The sequence below is a fragment of the Sorghum bicolor genome, chromosome 10, assembly GCF_000003195.3.
Source record: "Sorghum bicolor cultivar BTx623 chromosome 10, Sorghum_bicolor_NCBIv3, whole genome shotgun sequence".
Lineage (NCBI taxonomy): Eukaryota > Viridiplantae > Streptophyta > Magnoliopsida > Poales > Poaceae > Sorghum > Sorghum bicolor.
In genome coordinates, this window is record NC_012879.2 from 16,052,002 (window position 1) to 16,069,153 (window position 17,152).

The 17,152-nt window shown below is 38.9% G+C and overlaps 1 protein-coding gene and 2 long non-coding RNA genes across 6 annotated transcripts in view; 1 reads left to right on the forward strand and 2 right to left on the reverse strand.

Moving 5' to 3' along the window:
- Positions 2,400-6,032, reverse strand: LOC110431005. Of its 4 annotated transcripts, XR_002448466.1 has the most exons (6): positions 5,669-6,030; positions 5,360-5,553; positions 4,224-5,176; positions 3,694-3,750; positions 2,951-2,998; positions 2,400-2,806 (listed from the first exon to the last, which is right to left on the reverse strand). It is a non-coding gene; the product is annotated as an uncharacterized LOC110431005 (long non-coding RNA). The 4 variants fall into 4 exon arrangements; XR_002448465.1 differs by having other exon boundaries at positions 2,951-3,750; positions 5,669-6,032; XR_002448464.1 differs by having other exon boundaries at positions 3,694-5,176; positions 5,669-6,031.
- LOC110430813 lies at positions 9,471-11,327 on the reverse strand. The gene is made up of 2 exons (XR_002448200.1): positions 10,850-11,327; positions 9,471-10,749 (listed from the first exon to the last, which is right to left on the reverse strand). It is a non-coding gene; the product is annotated as an uncharacterized LOC110430813 (long non-coding RNA).
- The window catches only part of LOC110431105 (sulfated surface glycoprotein 185-like), a 28,734-nt gene continuing 26,716 nt past the window's right edge, over positions 15,135-17,152 (forward strand). Inside the window, exon 1 of the mRNA XM_021449807.1 lies at positions 15,135-15,318. Within this exon, the coding sequence (XP_021305482.1) occupies positions 15,135-15,318 (184 nt within the window). The remainder of the gene's footprint in view (positions 15,319-17,152) is intronic.

The following is a 17,152-nucleotide window of genomic DNA, read 5'->3' on the forward strand; positions in this document are numbered from 1 at the left end:
TATATATATGGAAATTCATTTCTACACCGTGTAGTTACTCTTATCTTCAATAAACCACATTATGTATGTGTTGATATTTGTTTATCGATTTGAGTATGTTTATATACTCATATTAAAATAGTCTAGATCTTACCATGCGAAAATTTTTCAAAGACAGTCATATTTTTAATATATTACTAAAATGCCACTACTATATTATATACAATAAGTATAACCGCATACTTTATGTATGTATCCATACTTAACATATATATCAACCTAGACGGTTTAGTACGATTACATACTTCGTGTATGTACATTTTGTCTGCTCATATACACCCTAAATCTAGAGATAGACATGAGAGTAACTACACGGGCGTGTAGAAAAAATGTGTCCTGTATAGTTAATCTGTAGCCTCCTCCATTTATGATAATATCTATATATGTTTACAATAGTTAGGTTACTATAACAAGAAACCTGCTAATCCGTGACGAAAACTTTCGGTCACGGACCATCAAAAAACTGTCACAATGCAATATTTGTGACGGTTTAGAGAATGTCACCTATTGAGTGTCATGGATTAATCTCTATTACGATTTTCACAAAACCATCACAAATTAACAGAATCCGTGACGATCTCAAACCGTCACAGTTGAGCCTGGCCTAGTTAGCCTAGTCTAAACCCATTACCTGTGACGGTTCTAAACCTTCACATATGAATTGCCACATCATCTAGACTGCTTATGTGGATGATGACATGGATACTTATATCACCATCTAGCCCATCTATTTTTGTTGTAAGAAATCCCAGACATTTATTGAATGACAAATATGATGACATTTCTTTATTGCATTCCCAATTACAGATTTACAACCATTACTCTGTAGTTAGCTACAAAATAACTTATTCTGCAGCCACTTTGAGTTACGATAATTACTATGTTAATTTACGAGATTATAGTAACTCTATACTAAGTTGTTTACTATAACGTTATGATAAATATCTTTATGTGTTATAGTAACTCAACTATTGTAAATATGTATTGATATTATTGTAAATTAGTATATAAAATTATCGTAAATGGAGGTGGCTACAGAATATCTTATTTTGTAGTTGGCTACTAAATATACTCTCCATATATATATATATATATATATATATATATATATATATAGGGTTGGTATATTGGGAGCCCAGGGCTACAAATAGCTATTGGAAGCCCCAGCCAGCCATCCCACCTAACCCACTACGGAGCTGACATGCGCGTAGGTGGTGGACCTCTTGGGGACCCAACCAATCAAACGCATAAAATTCTAGGTCAGACTGCGTAGAAAGTTTTTTATTCCGACAATGTATAAAATCTAGTGGTTGCATGAATTAAAATCAATTCGTTACCACATAGAAACCTTTTTGCGAGTTAGTCGTTCCACCTAACTGCACCTGACACGTACTGACACATGTAGTCATGTATGCATCCATTCTAATCTCGTCCATTTTTTCTTAATAATTCCTCAATGAAGTTTTCGAGTCAAAAACGGTTTTCACCATTAAACTCCTGATATTTTTGTGCATGATTCAAGATCCATTGTGAATATTTTTTTGAAAAAATTTAAAATTCATAAATTTTAAATTTGAATCCTAGCACGTGATGGCCGATTGGATGCGTAGAATCAAGTATCAAGATGCGTAAAAACGTTTTTACGTCGATGTTGCATAGGAATTAGTTGTTGGGTGAATAAAAATTAATTTTGTTATCGCATAAAAACTCCTCTGCGACATAGATATTCCACGAAACAACCGTAATTGCCTCCACCAATATCATGCTCCTCACTATAGGGTGTATAACTAATATACGAACAATTCATAAAACATAGAGACTGGACGTGTAAAATATTGAGATGATCTGGTCTTCCTCTAAACTTTGACTTTTGAATCATGGTATATGATAGCCGATTGGATGCATAAAATCAATGGCCAAGATGCACAGAAAATTTTTGGTGCTGACGTTACATAGAAGTTAGTGGTTGGATGAATAAAAATTAATTTTGTTACCATCTAAAGACGCGAGATGGACATTTCATCTGACACAACCGTGATTTGAATCATGGCACGTGATGACGATTAGATGCATAGAATCAAATAGTCAAAATGCGTCGAAAAGTTTTTGGTGCCAACGTCGCATAGAAATTAGTGGTTTGGTGAATAAGCATAATTTCATTGTCGTGTAAAAACCCTCTCTTCTGCATATTATTGATTTGAAAAATCGTGACCGCGTCCAACCACACCTTGCTTTCTAGAGAGGATGCATAAGTAATATAGGAAACAATGTATAGAAACACATAGAACATGAGAACCGCACACGTAAAACATAAAGACGATCTCGCCTTCTCAAAAATTTAAAATTTAAAAAATAGCACGTGATAGACGACCAGATTTATAAATTCAGTGATCAAGATACACTTAAATATTTTTCGTGCCGACATTACATAGAATTTAGTAATTTGATGAATAAAAAGTGAATTTATTGTCGCATAAAAACAACATAGACCTACTCCAACAATGTATAGAAACTTATGCTCACAAGCATTAAGAATACAAAAGTGCATAGAAGTGCTCTATTGTGTGTATAGAAACTTATGCACACAAGCATAAGAACACCAAATTTAACAAACAAAATGCAAAAATCCTTGGTCACGTCGCGCTGCTCCTTTGCTATCTTCCATCCAACCGACCACCACCGCTGATTCGCATTAGCGCCGCCACCGTGAACTACCAGCACCGCGGCCATAGATTGCATCATGCATGGACTTGCCACCAGAATGGTTCTGAATGTGTAAAATCTTAATTCATCAAGCATAGAACCCACGAAGCATAAAGATCCAAAGTCAATTGCACAAAAACCTATTCATTGCACATAATACCAAAGAAATGCATAAAAATCAAAATCAAAGCATAGAAATCCTGCTTACTTGCGTTGATAGCTTTTCATTTCATGCAAACCACCTATTCATCCAAGGCTGCAATCAAAAATCAGATAAAACCCATACAACTAAGCATAGAAGAATTGTGCGCAGATAATTATTCTAACAGTGCATAGAAAAGTGCTCCACAATGCATGTGAACTAAAAATCCAAGGCTACATAGAGATAATTATTCAAATAATATATGTCGAATTGTTCTAACAGTGCATAGAAGACTGCTCCACAATGTATAAAGACTTCTTCAAAATTTAGAATTTGAAATCAATTAGGGTGGAAACAAATACAACTAAGCATAATCACAGTTTCACCATGCATCAAAATCTATACATGCAAATATAAGAACTATTATCTTTCCTTTGGATCAGCATGCAAAAATCTTAGCACCCAACCAACAACAAAATGTATAAAATGTGCTCCAAGCAATGTATAAAAATAGTAGTAACAAATCAGAGAAAGTTTTGAGTATACACATAGAAAGACTGAGGATAATCATACAACCTGCATAGAAAAAATATGAAAAATAAATCACAGAAGTGGAAATGTTGAGCACCCTCTGCAGCCAGCAATGCTAGAATGCTCCCAATAAATCACTGAGTAGTGCGTAGAAACATGATACTAGTTTTTTATCAGGTACGAGAACACAATTTCATCATGCATACACAATTAGGCATGAAACCATAGTAACCAAGTAAAAAATAAAAAAATATAGAACTAGTCACAGAAGTCATCACCATAGGAGAGGCATCATGTCGGAGCCAATGAGGTGGGCCAAGCCCTGTGTTCCAAGTCTAAAAAAATACAAGCAATCAAATTTCATAGAGTCAGACTAGATCGGAACATTTTAAATACATCCGAAAAGTTTCTATGCATCCAAGTAATTAGAATTCAATTTCTATGCACCCAAAAAATAATTTTCCAATTTTGTTCATACTGTATCAAGGTTAAGCATAGAAGAAAGCCTCAAGCTTACATGAAAAAGAAGTCTATTTCTATGCATAAAAAATTAACATTTTAATTTTTATGCATCCTAAAATAAGATTTTAATTTCTATGCATCTAGGTGTCTCTCTTCTTCCTCTTATTCTTGCTGCTCCAGTTCAAGCAATGATTAATTAATTCTCCTAGAGTGGAATGGTCAGAATAGAAAAGGAATGGAAATTGGTTTGAAATTGGGATCTACAGAGAAGAACGCAGGAACTTACCTAGAAACAAGTAAGCAGCACATATCAGTTCATCAAACAACAACAAGAAAATATTATCACCTCGCATGTGTAGCTGGTGGATTGTGTCATACACTGGACCGCCTCATGAGTGCCATGGCCGGAGCGCATAAAAATAAAAATAGAGGCACATAGAATCATCCATCTGGAGTGCCTCCACCAAAAAACAAGCATTAGTTAACTCTTCATTTTCTAATTTTGATATAGATAGAAACTCACTAATGCTAGAAAAATATGCACAATACAAATACTAGAAAATTAAAGACACATTAATAGAGAAACTATGCATAGAACCAAATAAACCCCCCTCTCTAGAGAGACTAGCAACAATGCTTAGAACTAAATAAACCCTACAATCCACATGCCTTCATGAAAAAGAGACCCACAATTTGAAATTTGAATCAAGGCACGTGATGCCCGATTGGATGCATTGAATCATATGTCAATATACACAGAAAAGTTTTTTCTGCCGTAGAAATTAGTGGTTTGATGAATAAAATTTAATTTTGTGACTGCATAAAATCTCTCCACAAGATGGATATTCCTCCAGAAACAACCGTAATTGCCTCCGCCGACATCATGCTTCTCAATATAAGGGGTGTATAATTAATATGTGAATAATGCATAGAACATGGTTATCACACGCGTAAATATGAAGATGATATCATTTTCACTAAAATTTAAAAAATAGCACGTGATGGATGATCAGATTCATATGCACAAAAATGTTTTGGCGCCGTCAATGCATAGAAATCAGTAGTTCAATGAATAAAGATTAATTTTGTTACCACATAAAAACACATAGAAACTACTCCAAAACAATATATAGAGTAGATCATGAACAATCACAATTTTTTACACAAAAAACCATCGACATTAATCCAATCTAATGCTAGTTGTTCATCTGTTCCCGAGTGGAGTTTCCCCCAAATCGATCATCAGAACACGGTCTTGGCCAATCTAGCATCTTCTCGAGTACTTTATCATTTCACCATCTGAAAGTAGAAAAAATAGGCTATTTTTTAAACAAATAGGCTATTATCAAGAACGATCAATCATTTGGTGCCAAAATAAACTACCAAAACGAAATGGCAACATGTGTTTGGTCCATCTATTTAAATTGAATTTGCATTGCAAAAGCAAAAGTGCACACACATACACTATCCAATTCGACATACCTGGTCAGAAGTCAACTGCAATAAAGAGAGGTGTTGTTGCAATACACTGCGCCCGCACATCATGTTCGTTGTGCGAGCCATGTTGCCGCCTTCGCTTCGGCCCGCAACGCCACCACATGAGCTCGCAGAAGCCTCCACCGCCGCTAGATCTGAGGAACAGGGCTGCAGGCACACACATGCCACTAGCACACACCCTACAGATAGCAATGGCAACGGGTCAGACGAGTATTAAGCCAGGAAGCGAAGCCGCTGGGGGCGATGTCTGCACAGGGTGGCATGAGCCGTTGCCATTGGTCCTTTCTGCTCTACCTGCCATGTCGCCGCCAGCGCAACCTCACCGACCTGTTGCCCCTGTGTGCCCACGATCTGGAGGAGCGCGGCGAGGAAGTCGCACCCATCCCCCTTGCCACAATCTCGATCGCTGACTAGACTAGATGGGGGTTGGGCTGCTCGTCGCGAGGAGAGGGGAGCCGGGGCGCCGTCACTCCCCATCGTGCGCGTGCTGGACAGGCCACCGTCGGGTGGATGGGGACCTGCGCCATCGCAGGTGGGAGGCCATGGGTCGGGGTCGTGGATGTCGCAGCGTCGCAGGTTGGGGATGGGGAGCCACGCTCCAGGGTGGTGGCGGCGGGTGGTAGGGTGGCGGCCAGGGGTGGATGGCTGGGACTAGGGTTTTGGAGAATATATAGGACCCGAGAAAGGTGGATCTAATGGGCCGGTGTTTGGGCCAGCTGGTGGACTAAAATCTGGTTTGGTGCAACCAGAAAAGGTAGGTTTGGGTTGGGGCTTCCAATAATTATTGGGAGCCCTAAGCTCTTAATAGTATATATATATATATATATATATATATATATATATATACACATTAACGATGAAGCAATTTAAAAAGAAGACTAATTCATACAGCCAACAATTGTCTCTCCATGCCGCAAATAAGCAAATAAGCAACGCAGCCACCTCAGTGGAATGATGCTCCTTCGTCAAGCACTTCTCTAATATTGTTTATCCACCAAATCCCTTCCTAAAAAACCATAAAAAAGAAACATTCAATCAAATAGTGATTTAGATAACTTAATAGATAGTTGCTGCCTAAGCTAAAATACGTTAGTTACAACTATCAATTTAAACATATCCAGTTGAAATGGTTGAACTCACAAAGTATTGTATATTTCTGCTTTTATTGATGATAAACTAATAGATACAAAGCTAACACCATTGACCTTTAAATATGAACTACTAGAACTTTCTGAGAATTTAGAAAAGGAAACAGAGAACCAGGCACCAACATGAACACTGCGCAGCCAAATTTCATTCCTCTAGAACCAAAGTCATTTGATATTTTGTTTTTACATAGACCGGAGGCTTTCTGTATCTATAAGTAGGTAGCCATCCAGATTTTTGAATACAACCCTAAGAGGCATTTCATCAAGTAATTTGTGACTAAAATATAATGTACACATGGGGATATTTATCGTAACATTATAGTAAACCATTTAGTAAAGAGCTACTATAATCTCATAAATTAACATAGTAATTTCATAACTCAAAGTGACTACACAATAAGTTATTTTATAGCCATCTACAGGGTGATATATTTATAAATATATTGCCTTAGTATTAGGGATAGATTATACTTAAAAAATCACGTAAACTTTTCGTCCAAAAGAATTGGTCTGATGCTATACCAACACAACTATAAAAATGCAAGGAGTATTTGAACTCTGGTGCTTGCTAACTCAATAGCCTTATGATGTTGTTAACCAGATCTAGTTCTAAAGTGTGCGCGAGAATTACAATATAATTGCTCTTCTTAGTTTCGGTGGGCTCGTCAATGGGCTCAACAGCATAGTTATTTGGATCGGACCGAACCGGCAGTTCGACCGCTAAAAGACCGAATCAAAGTCTACACCGGTCTTGTTTACTTAAAAAACCGCTTATGCAATTGAATCGGTAAAAACCGATTGAAGCAGTCGGTTTTTTCTAGAACCGGTGAACCAGCTGGTTTTTTCTAGAACCGGTGTGATTCCACGTATGTGTTTACTTCCATCCAAAATCCAAAAACTTTTTAAGATTCTCCGTCACATCGAATCTTTAAACGCATGTATGGAGTATGAAATATAAACGAAAATAAAAACTAATTGCACAGTTTGGTCGAAATTTACGAGACGAATCTTTTAAGCCTAGTTAGTCCATGATTGGACAATAATTACCACAAACAAACGAAATTGCTACAGTGTCCCGAAAAAATTTCGAAGAGGAACTAAACAGGGCCTAATTTTGCTCTGCAGTGTGGAGCCGTGGACGCGTGGTCCTGTCTAAGCTGGTGGAGCGCCTGCACCTACCGTAGGTGGGCCTCCATGGCTGTTGCTCACTTTGGAAATTGAATGTCGCATGCGTGGAGGTGCCGGCGGCTGCATCTGGCCCCTTTGATTTTTGGTAACGCTAGTGCTAAATGACGTGACTTTTAAATTTTGAAATTTTATAATTATTTCAAATGAACTCCAAATTAAATAAATAATATATCTATTTTTATTATCTCAACAAGCTCTTTGCAATGATGTACTCTAATTTTAGCATTCAAGTTTGTTTTCGAACAATAAATATTTGAATTACTATTCTCGTCATTTGCAACCAATTTGTAAGTGCTACATTTATTATCTATACATATTTTTTAAATATCTGGTAAACTAACTCTAGAGCGCAGATGCCTTAGAGTACGTATGTAGATTAGTGGGAAGTTACATAATTGTGTTTTATCATCTTATTTGTATATGTGAATATGTGATCAAATATATATTGCTAATTATTTATTATATTTTTTCTAAAAAATATTTATCATATATCATTGTATTACACCGGTTTAAAATATTTATGAGCGGTTCAATTTATCCGGTCCAAAGCAATTGAACCGGCGGTTCAACCGGTTCTTAACGAACCGACGTTTTCACCGGTTCAATGTCCGGTAGGCGAGGTCGATTGGCTTGCTGGATTTTTTTTTGTTTTTATTGATTAATAGAGCTGGACAACTCAAATGCCTCGGCCGCCTACATTAATCTTTTTTACCGCCTTCATTAAGATTTTTTTTAATATTGTTCCAAACATCTTGTTTAAAATACATTTTTTATAACATTTCCATACTGTCATTATCAAAATAAGATTTTTTTTCTGCAACACATGGGCATTTATCTAGTGTTACAATATATTAAGAGAGAAAATGTCTATATATTTTATTTCCTAATTAGACGTTCGCATTTTTTGAGTCTCTCTTATATGTTGAGAAAAATTATCGGATAAGCCACGATCTGCAGAATATGTTGTCTCAATAAGCTAGACATTTGGCTGTCTTGATTATTTTGTTAGATTATCTGTCCTAGATGTAAAATGACCTATTTACCCCTCATCGGCCTCATGCTCCTCGTCTAGAGCCTCACTGGCAGGAGACTCGGGACATCCTAGACCTTCCAAATCCAGTGGGAGGTGGAGATTCGACATGAGCCTCTAGAGAACCGGTGGCTGGCTAGAGCCTCACTGGCAGCAGACTTGGGACATCCTAGACCTTCCAAATCCAGTGGGAGGTGGAGATTCGACATGAGCCTCTAGAGAACCGGTGGCTGGCGGGAGGCTATGGAGATCTAGCACTACAAGATGTGTTGGTTTTTTGACATTCTATTTATGTCAAAATATATGGAATTATTGTCACAACTTAAGGTTTATGACATTTGGTTGGCGAAAATTTAAACGTCAAAAAATTAGCGTCACAAAGTGATCATGTGACGTTTGTATATTCATTGTCACAAGGTTATGACAGTTTATTGTCACAAGTTCTTGCACCATGCCATGTAGATAGATGACATGGTAGGTCAAAAAATGTCATAATTCAAATACGGCCTGTTAGGGCCCATATGAATGGCAGGCTTATAGCGGGCTAAAAAAAAAGCAGCCACTTATTTGGTGCTTTTTGGCCTATTTAGCTTTTAATATTTTTATTTTTTGCCCATTTTAGTTGAGTGAGGTTTGTCCCACACGATTTTTTCGGAACATTTCTCTATTGATCCATTAAGCTTTTGGTCTAGCAGCAAAGCAATTTGTCTGGAACTCATAAACGGCCACAAAGAACCAAATTCAAATCACCATTGCCCAGATTAATGAATTCAAATACATAATTTATATATCCCATCACATTTGACATGGTAATATACAATATATTATATACTCGTACAAACTCTCATAGCAGCAAGGAGTAAACACCTGCACCCAATTACTAAATCTCTTCCAATACCACTACCTATATATGATGACATTTGCAGCAATCTTCCATCATTTCTCATACAAGTTCCAACATAGAAAGATATGAGATCTGGGAACATGTCTGAATGTCCAACACCCACAGGCTCTTGTTCCTGCATTGTTGTAGTAAGAACAAATTTAGAAGTGAACTACTAAAAGTTTCAGAAGTAACTACCAATAGAGCTATAGTTTCAGGTCACAGCTTTATTAATATTCAACCAGCACTAGGGTGACTCCAGTTCTCAGTTACAAGTTTCAGGAAAGAATGCAAATGTGAGATTATTTCATTGTTGACTAAGAATTTCAAGTTTGACTGAAGAATGGCTGCAAATGGAACTACAGTGCAAAAAAAAGGAACTGCAGGTAATCAGGTAACTAGCCATTCAATTTGGGAAATTAAGATGACAAGGCAGCAACTAGACTGCATAATGACCAATTTAGCAATGATTTACACGTGCTTATCTAATATTGAATTCTTGCATGTAACCGTACAAAGCATGAGTTTCACTTTTGCCCAGGCGAGCTAGATGACCACATAAAGAGAGCACCTAAAAAGCCAACATGAGCTACTAAGCAACCATGAACATCCCATCGGTATTTGCATCCAATAAACAAAATATTACATAAGAGTAACTACCATTAAAATAAATAGATGTAACAAACTCCACTGACCATCGGAAACAGTAAGCATAGAGATGCAGTTCATGGGATCCAAAAATACAGACATACAAGACACAGGCCGATAGCAGCCTAGCCTATTGACGAGTATATTTACGCAGAAATTAGACAAAGGAGATGTAAGTTCACATATAGCTAGAACTTTGTCAACCAGTCTGGTGCTAGTGTGCACATATATCAGCCTAGCCTATTGCCTAATTTGCTAAACAATGCAGTGATAATGACTGACCAAAACAGAATAGCACAAAGCCATGAGTCTAAACAATTTAGGGACAATGACGGACTAATCAAACAATAACGCACATAGTTGCTAATTTGGAATTATGAAAAAAAAATACTTAACTTCCTCTTAATATCCCCAATCTAGTGAACCAGCTTCTGTCATGCTAATCACTTGAACTGTATGCTCTCTTACTGAAACTGAACTGCAAGAAGAAAAACAAATACATCAGAATTTGGTTGGGAAAAAAGAAGCAAACACAAACAAGGCTAAACAGGAGGGAGAAGATACTGCAAACATCGCACCAGTGGTTCTGGGGAACGGGTCGATGAAGGATGCTTCGCAGCTCGTGGACCTCCACAAGTTGGCCATGGTGTAAGTAAAGGAGGCCAGCCATTGGATCTCTACTCGACCAGCACCTCCACCCCTGCGGCAACTCCAGATACGAGCTCAGGTAGCTCAAGTCTAGTACTGCTCGCGCCGTTGCCGGGTCTGCGTGACGCCGACGCGCCACCCCCAAGATATGAGCCCATGCTATTCTTGTCGCCACCACTCCAGAGATGAGCCCAAGCACCGATGAAGGGATGCCTGACTGCTTGAGGAAGGACCGAAGGATCCACCCGCTCGCATCGGTTCTTGGCCCTCCTGCACCTCGTCGGTGGAAATAAGATCGAGAGGAAGATGGCAGCGCTCGCTCCACCTGGCATCGCTGCCTTTCGCCCACTTACTCTCTCCCAGCGGCGACCGCGCGTCAAAATTGGAAGAGAAGGGAAAGGAGTAAATCATTTTAGGGTTTGGCGAGGCTGATGGCTGGAGCTGGTTTTGTTTCGGTTTGGACAAATTTTGGCCGTTCGATTCACATCAAGGGCTCAGATCATACACAACCATGACACGCCTACGGGTTTCAGTGTCACAAAATCAAAATTGAGGCCCAAGCCCAGGTTGGGAGCTTAGAAACCTAGAATTTGGCCCAAAAAATTTAAAACTTGAATTAAGAAATATAAAAAATTTGAATCAAATTTTATAATATTAAATGGACTCAAATTAAAAAGTTATCAACAAAAAAGTTGTAGAACCTACCTTGATCTATGACATTTATCTTTTATTTCTACATCTCACTTTGTGTGAACCATTTGAAATTTGAATTTTAAAATATGAAAACATCAAATAGAATTTTGTGACATCAAATTGAACTTTGTGACATTTATCTTTTTTATTTCTACATATCACTTTGTTTGAACCATTTGAAATTGTGTGAACAATGTTGTAGCGAATTTGTGAACTATGTGAACAATTACACACATGATTAAAGAACCATTAAATGTTTCTTTATGTGTTTTTTTTAAATAATGGATGCATCCCACTATACTTCTTAAACGACCAACTGTCCATCGCTGCTTTGGTATTTTAGCGACCCTTCACATCACACGGCTGCATATTTTGTCTATGTTTTTTGATGTAGTGAGTAGGCTATATAAAATAAAACCCCGCATTTAACAATGTGGGATGTGAAACATAGACAACATGGGATGAAATTTGTTGGAATGTGGGATGTGAAACATAGACAACATGGGATGAAATATGTTGGAAAGATATAAAAATAAAAAACAATATGGGTCAACCCAACCACACGGCGATTGAACATGCTAACATGGAGAACAACGTTTTAAGATATCAACAAAATAATGTTTGACGCACAAACTTTGTCATAAGTTGATGGCATTTGTAAATTAGTCTTTGTGACACACAAAGTGCCTCCGTGACATTGAAAGTATTGTCATTGGATGGAATTGGACTAGTAATATGACGTTTTTTTGTGACATACAACTTTTTATTGTCACTAAGACATGGTGCCAAAAATATAATGTCATAAACCTTATGATATAATGACATATTCACCTATTGTCATACTAAATACGTCAAAAAACCACACATTTCTTAAGCGTCATAGGCCTGTAGAGCCTTAACATGGAGGAGGGAGCCAGCGATGGGGAGGAGTGTGGTCATGGAGGCCACAGGCCGGAGGCCGGACGACCTACCCACCACCGATGGATCTAGTCCTAGGGGAGGCGGGGTTGGGCTAGAGGAAGTTCGTGAGGGTAGAGGGAGGCAGCAGCGGGGATGGAGGATGGCGGCACCTACACGGGAGGAGGGGGTGAGTGCACCTATATACGCACGGGAGGAGGAAGGGACAGACAGGGAACGCAAACTGGCAATTTCCATATAGGCCTGAGCTCACGTTTCAACCATCATTGTGGCCGATCCATGAATGTGCGATCACGTTCAGGAGTCCATCGTGGCCTCCGACCTGTTTGGCAGGATTATCAGGTTCTATCGGTCACAATAACGTGGAAACACAGAAATAAACGGGGCCTTCATTTCCTCATCTGCGTGATTAATGAGGATTCATTGATATGTAATAGTATATAAATTTGTGTGACTATTATTACTACGTAAGACTATTACTACTACCCAAACCTTATCACCACTGATTCATAAATCCCCATCAGTACTGATTTCAAACTTCAATGGTGAAAATGGATATCAAGCATTCCAAGCTTCTTTTGCTAGTAACAAAAATTTCAAGCTTCTTTTGTTGATGCAATACCTTTTCTTCTTAAGTTCTTGAGCCGAAAATATCCTATGATTCCCTATCAGCTTGATTTGCCCTTTCTCCAACAAATAGTCAAAAATTTTGTTAGCTTTAGTGATATCAAGTTGAGCTCCTTTTTCTCTTCTTCTGTAGACTTGTTCTTGGCCCATGGAATATACTGAAAATATTTCCAAACCTAATCTACAGCAGCTACTTCATCACTCTCAACTTCCTCATCACTGTTATCGACTATATCTGAATCAGACTCAGCCAACATTACCAATCTTCTGGGGCTTATCAAAGCATGCATATCTAAACTGTGCCTCCATGCTAGATAATTTTCTGGCCAAAGTAGCCAAATTGGGAGAGTCAAATACAATTTCGTCCTTGATAGCTAGTATTAGCCCTCGATTCACAATGCTAACCAATTCAGTGTAATACCCGATTTTAAGGACAAAACCAGATATGCACCATATGTGAGTTTTAAAAGCCAAATCTCACATATAGCTACAAATAAGGGGTAATATCAAAAGACAATGCATCAATATATAGCGTACTTAATCTTTAATAGCAAACAGCGGATAGACAACTCCAAACTTCGGGTATTAACTTCACTCTACATGATCCAACTGACTGGTTGATCACAAGCCCAAAACTTCTCCTGAGGGGTGTGGGGAAATAGCAAGAGTGAGTCCATGTCGAACTCCACAAGTATAGCAACTAGATTGTATAGATCCCACAATCTCATGATTAATGTGACATAAATAATGTAAAATCATTAAACAATAAATAATGAACATAAATAACACATAAGAATCATCATCGTCGATGCAAGAATCCCCAATGCCGCTCTTGACCGTGAGCACGGCTAGTATACCAGTTTTACACTCTGCAGAGGTTGTACATCTTTACCCATGAGTCATGATTTACCCTTTCGCCCGAGGTGATCAGCCTCTTAACCCACTTCCAAGGAAGGTCGGCAGGGATCACTATGAAGCCTTTCAAAGGTATCGTCTAACAAGTTAGGGCCATTAGATTCACTCAGCAGGCAGATATAGAGCCCCCCTTCCATGGCACATAACCCGCAACCTATACACATGGACAGAGGCCACACTATACCCAACGTGTCTAGCCATTCTTACGCCATTTAAGGTAACCGCTAACAAGCTAGAAAAAGGTCCTCATACTGAGCTAAAGCTAGAGCCATTATAGCCCTCATGGTTGCACTGTTGTCCCGATTATCACTTACAGATAAATCATCAAGTTGCTAAAAAGATATTTTTATCGTTTATTACTTAACATTAATCTAGCCACAAGATCATGGTCACAGAAATAAAACTCAAATGCTATACTTGCCTTGATCCAAATGCTCTTCCTTATCCTTTTGGTTCTGCTGGTCTTTACTTCTTGCCAAAGCTCTTATCTTGATCATCAAAAACTGCTCACCGTCTAATCACGTTCATCGATCACCAACACACAACAATCGGAACCAAACATACACGAAGCAAACAAAGCTACAATTAGAACAGTACACCAAACATGTAAAATCAGTATGAAAAGTTTATAAAATGATTCTACGTATTGCTACGATCTCATAGACGTAAAGATCATGAAAATCGGAGTTCAAACGGAGAATATATGAATTTTCTAAGATTTTATATAGAAAAGTAATTAATTAACTAGGATCACGAAATTAAAAGGTTTCAAACTGAGAAAACAGTGTTAATAACATGTAGAGCTCATGAAAACAAACCTAACGCAATTTGAATGGACCAAAACGGAGTTAAGATGAACATTTTATGAGCAAAATACTTTCAGTGGCAAAACTGTAATTTTGGGAAAACGTACTTTCAACTAAGGAATAGTTTTTGAATTCAGAAAGCGTAAACCTGAGATGGCGCTTTGGATCGTGGGTTTAATTTGGGAAAAACCTAGGGGCTCTTTATGAAAATATGCCCTGAAAGGGTTATGTTCTTTTCTAGGCAGCAGATCGCGTGATGGACGGCTGGAGATCGCCCTGGGCACCCGCAGTGGCCGCCGGCCGGCCGGAGCTGCGCGGAGGCGCCATGGCCGCCGCCTTAGAGCTCGCCGGAGTTAGCCATTCTCACGATTCTGTGTACCAAAAGCCAAGCCGCGGGCACGGGAAGGAGGAGCAGCCCGCGAACTCACCTAGCGTCTTTGGTCGGGCCGAGAGGGAGCGAGAAGCTCGCGTTGCGACGGGGGGAAGAGTGCGGTCTTCGGCGAGATCCGGTTTGCAACCAAATGGCGGCTAGGGCTTGGAAAAAAACGCTCGGTTAGAGAAAAGAGGTGCAGGGCAAGGTTGATGGCCTTTATATGGATCGGGAAGATCAAATCCCTTCCAAATCAGGATTTCTTTCCGTGACCGGTGTCGAGTCCGGCCCGGCTGCGTGCGCTGGAGAAGAAGGAAGCAGGGTGAGGTGACTGACACGCGGGGCTAGTGCGGCAGAGAGAGAAGGGACGGGGCCCGGACGTCAGCCGAAGGAAGAAGGGAGGAGGAGGTCAGCGCGCGGTTGGGCCGGCTCCTGGGCCGTGCGCTGGGCCAAGGCGGGGGAAGGGGGAGGCTCGGGCTGCGGCCTGGTTACCAGGGAGGCTTTCTTTCTCTTTTTTTTCTTCTTTGTTTTCTTTTTCTTGCTTTTCAAAACATTTTCTAAGAGCTTTTATCCATAAATAAAGTCCAACCAAAATAGTCAACACACAAAAAAATAAGATATGCTCCAGCATGTATGCACAAGCATGTCTCTAACTTTATGATAAATTTTAATTTCAACAAAATTTACTTATTTACTAATTTAAATGCTCACAAAAATACTTAAATAAATTAAATTAAATCCTATTTATTTAAAACAGATTTTTGGGTGTTACAAATTCTACCCCCCTTAAAAGAATCTCGTCCTCGAGATTTGGAAGAGCACGGATTCCAAAAGAGAAACAGGAAAAGATCTTAATACTCTTTCAACTTCACACTTGCATTCCAACTGCAAACACTTGTGTCTCGGGATCATAACTTATGAACAAAGTTTCCATAGGATGTTTATTATTTATAGCTGATTAAATCTATCTTGACTACCAACTTTTTGACTTAAACAACTCGAGGACATGATAGCTTAGCATGGATATGCCTCCTCAGGTAGGAGCAGACCACCTTGATACTCAATTCTTTTCCCTGATGGTGCGGTTAAGAAAATTTTCCACTGGGTAGCATAGATCACTGCCTTGTGTGCACATAACCATCCATTGCCAAGAACCAAAGGAATGTTGAGTGACTCTAGCACAATGAGGTTTATTGTGAAGTTCTCCTTGCTTATGACCAGATTAATATTCGAGCAAACCTGGTCTGCCTGTATTTCTCTGTTTGGAGTTTGAACTACAAAGGCTTCCTTGTTGGACACTTCACACACTCAATTGTCTTTACCAAGTTGGCAGAAATGAAAGAATGGGAAGCACTTCGTTCAAACAGAGCAAAAACTAACACTGAGTCCACTTGAACATATCCACCCACCACTTTGGTGGCTCCTTGAATGTTATTCATATCCACATTGTTCAGTCTTCCATTGATATAATTTTGCTGTACTTTATTTCCGTGAGCAGGCTTCTTACGGGCTTTCCTTTTACGCTTCCGTCGTTGTGGATTCTGATTTGATTCAATGTCAACTTGCTCTTCCGTATTATTATTTTGATAACACTCAGCTTTGTCATACTCATAGCATCTTTCTTCAAAGGCAAAATGATCATATTCTTCCCACCTATCCATGAGAGGCATCATATTGTGCTCTGGATTCATGGGACACTACACCCCCTGTCATCAAATGACCAATTTCAGTAACACGGCAAGGATGGATGATCATAACCATAGAATATCTCAGAAGACAATTATCACTTCAAGATAAATTAAATATGCATCATCCAGTGATATCAAGGTACTACCCCCCTTAAGACGAGGTTGAATGGGGGACACTAGGGACTAGTCCTATCCTTTTTGGATGCTACACATCAT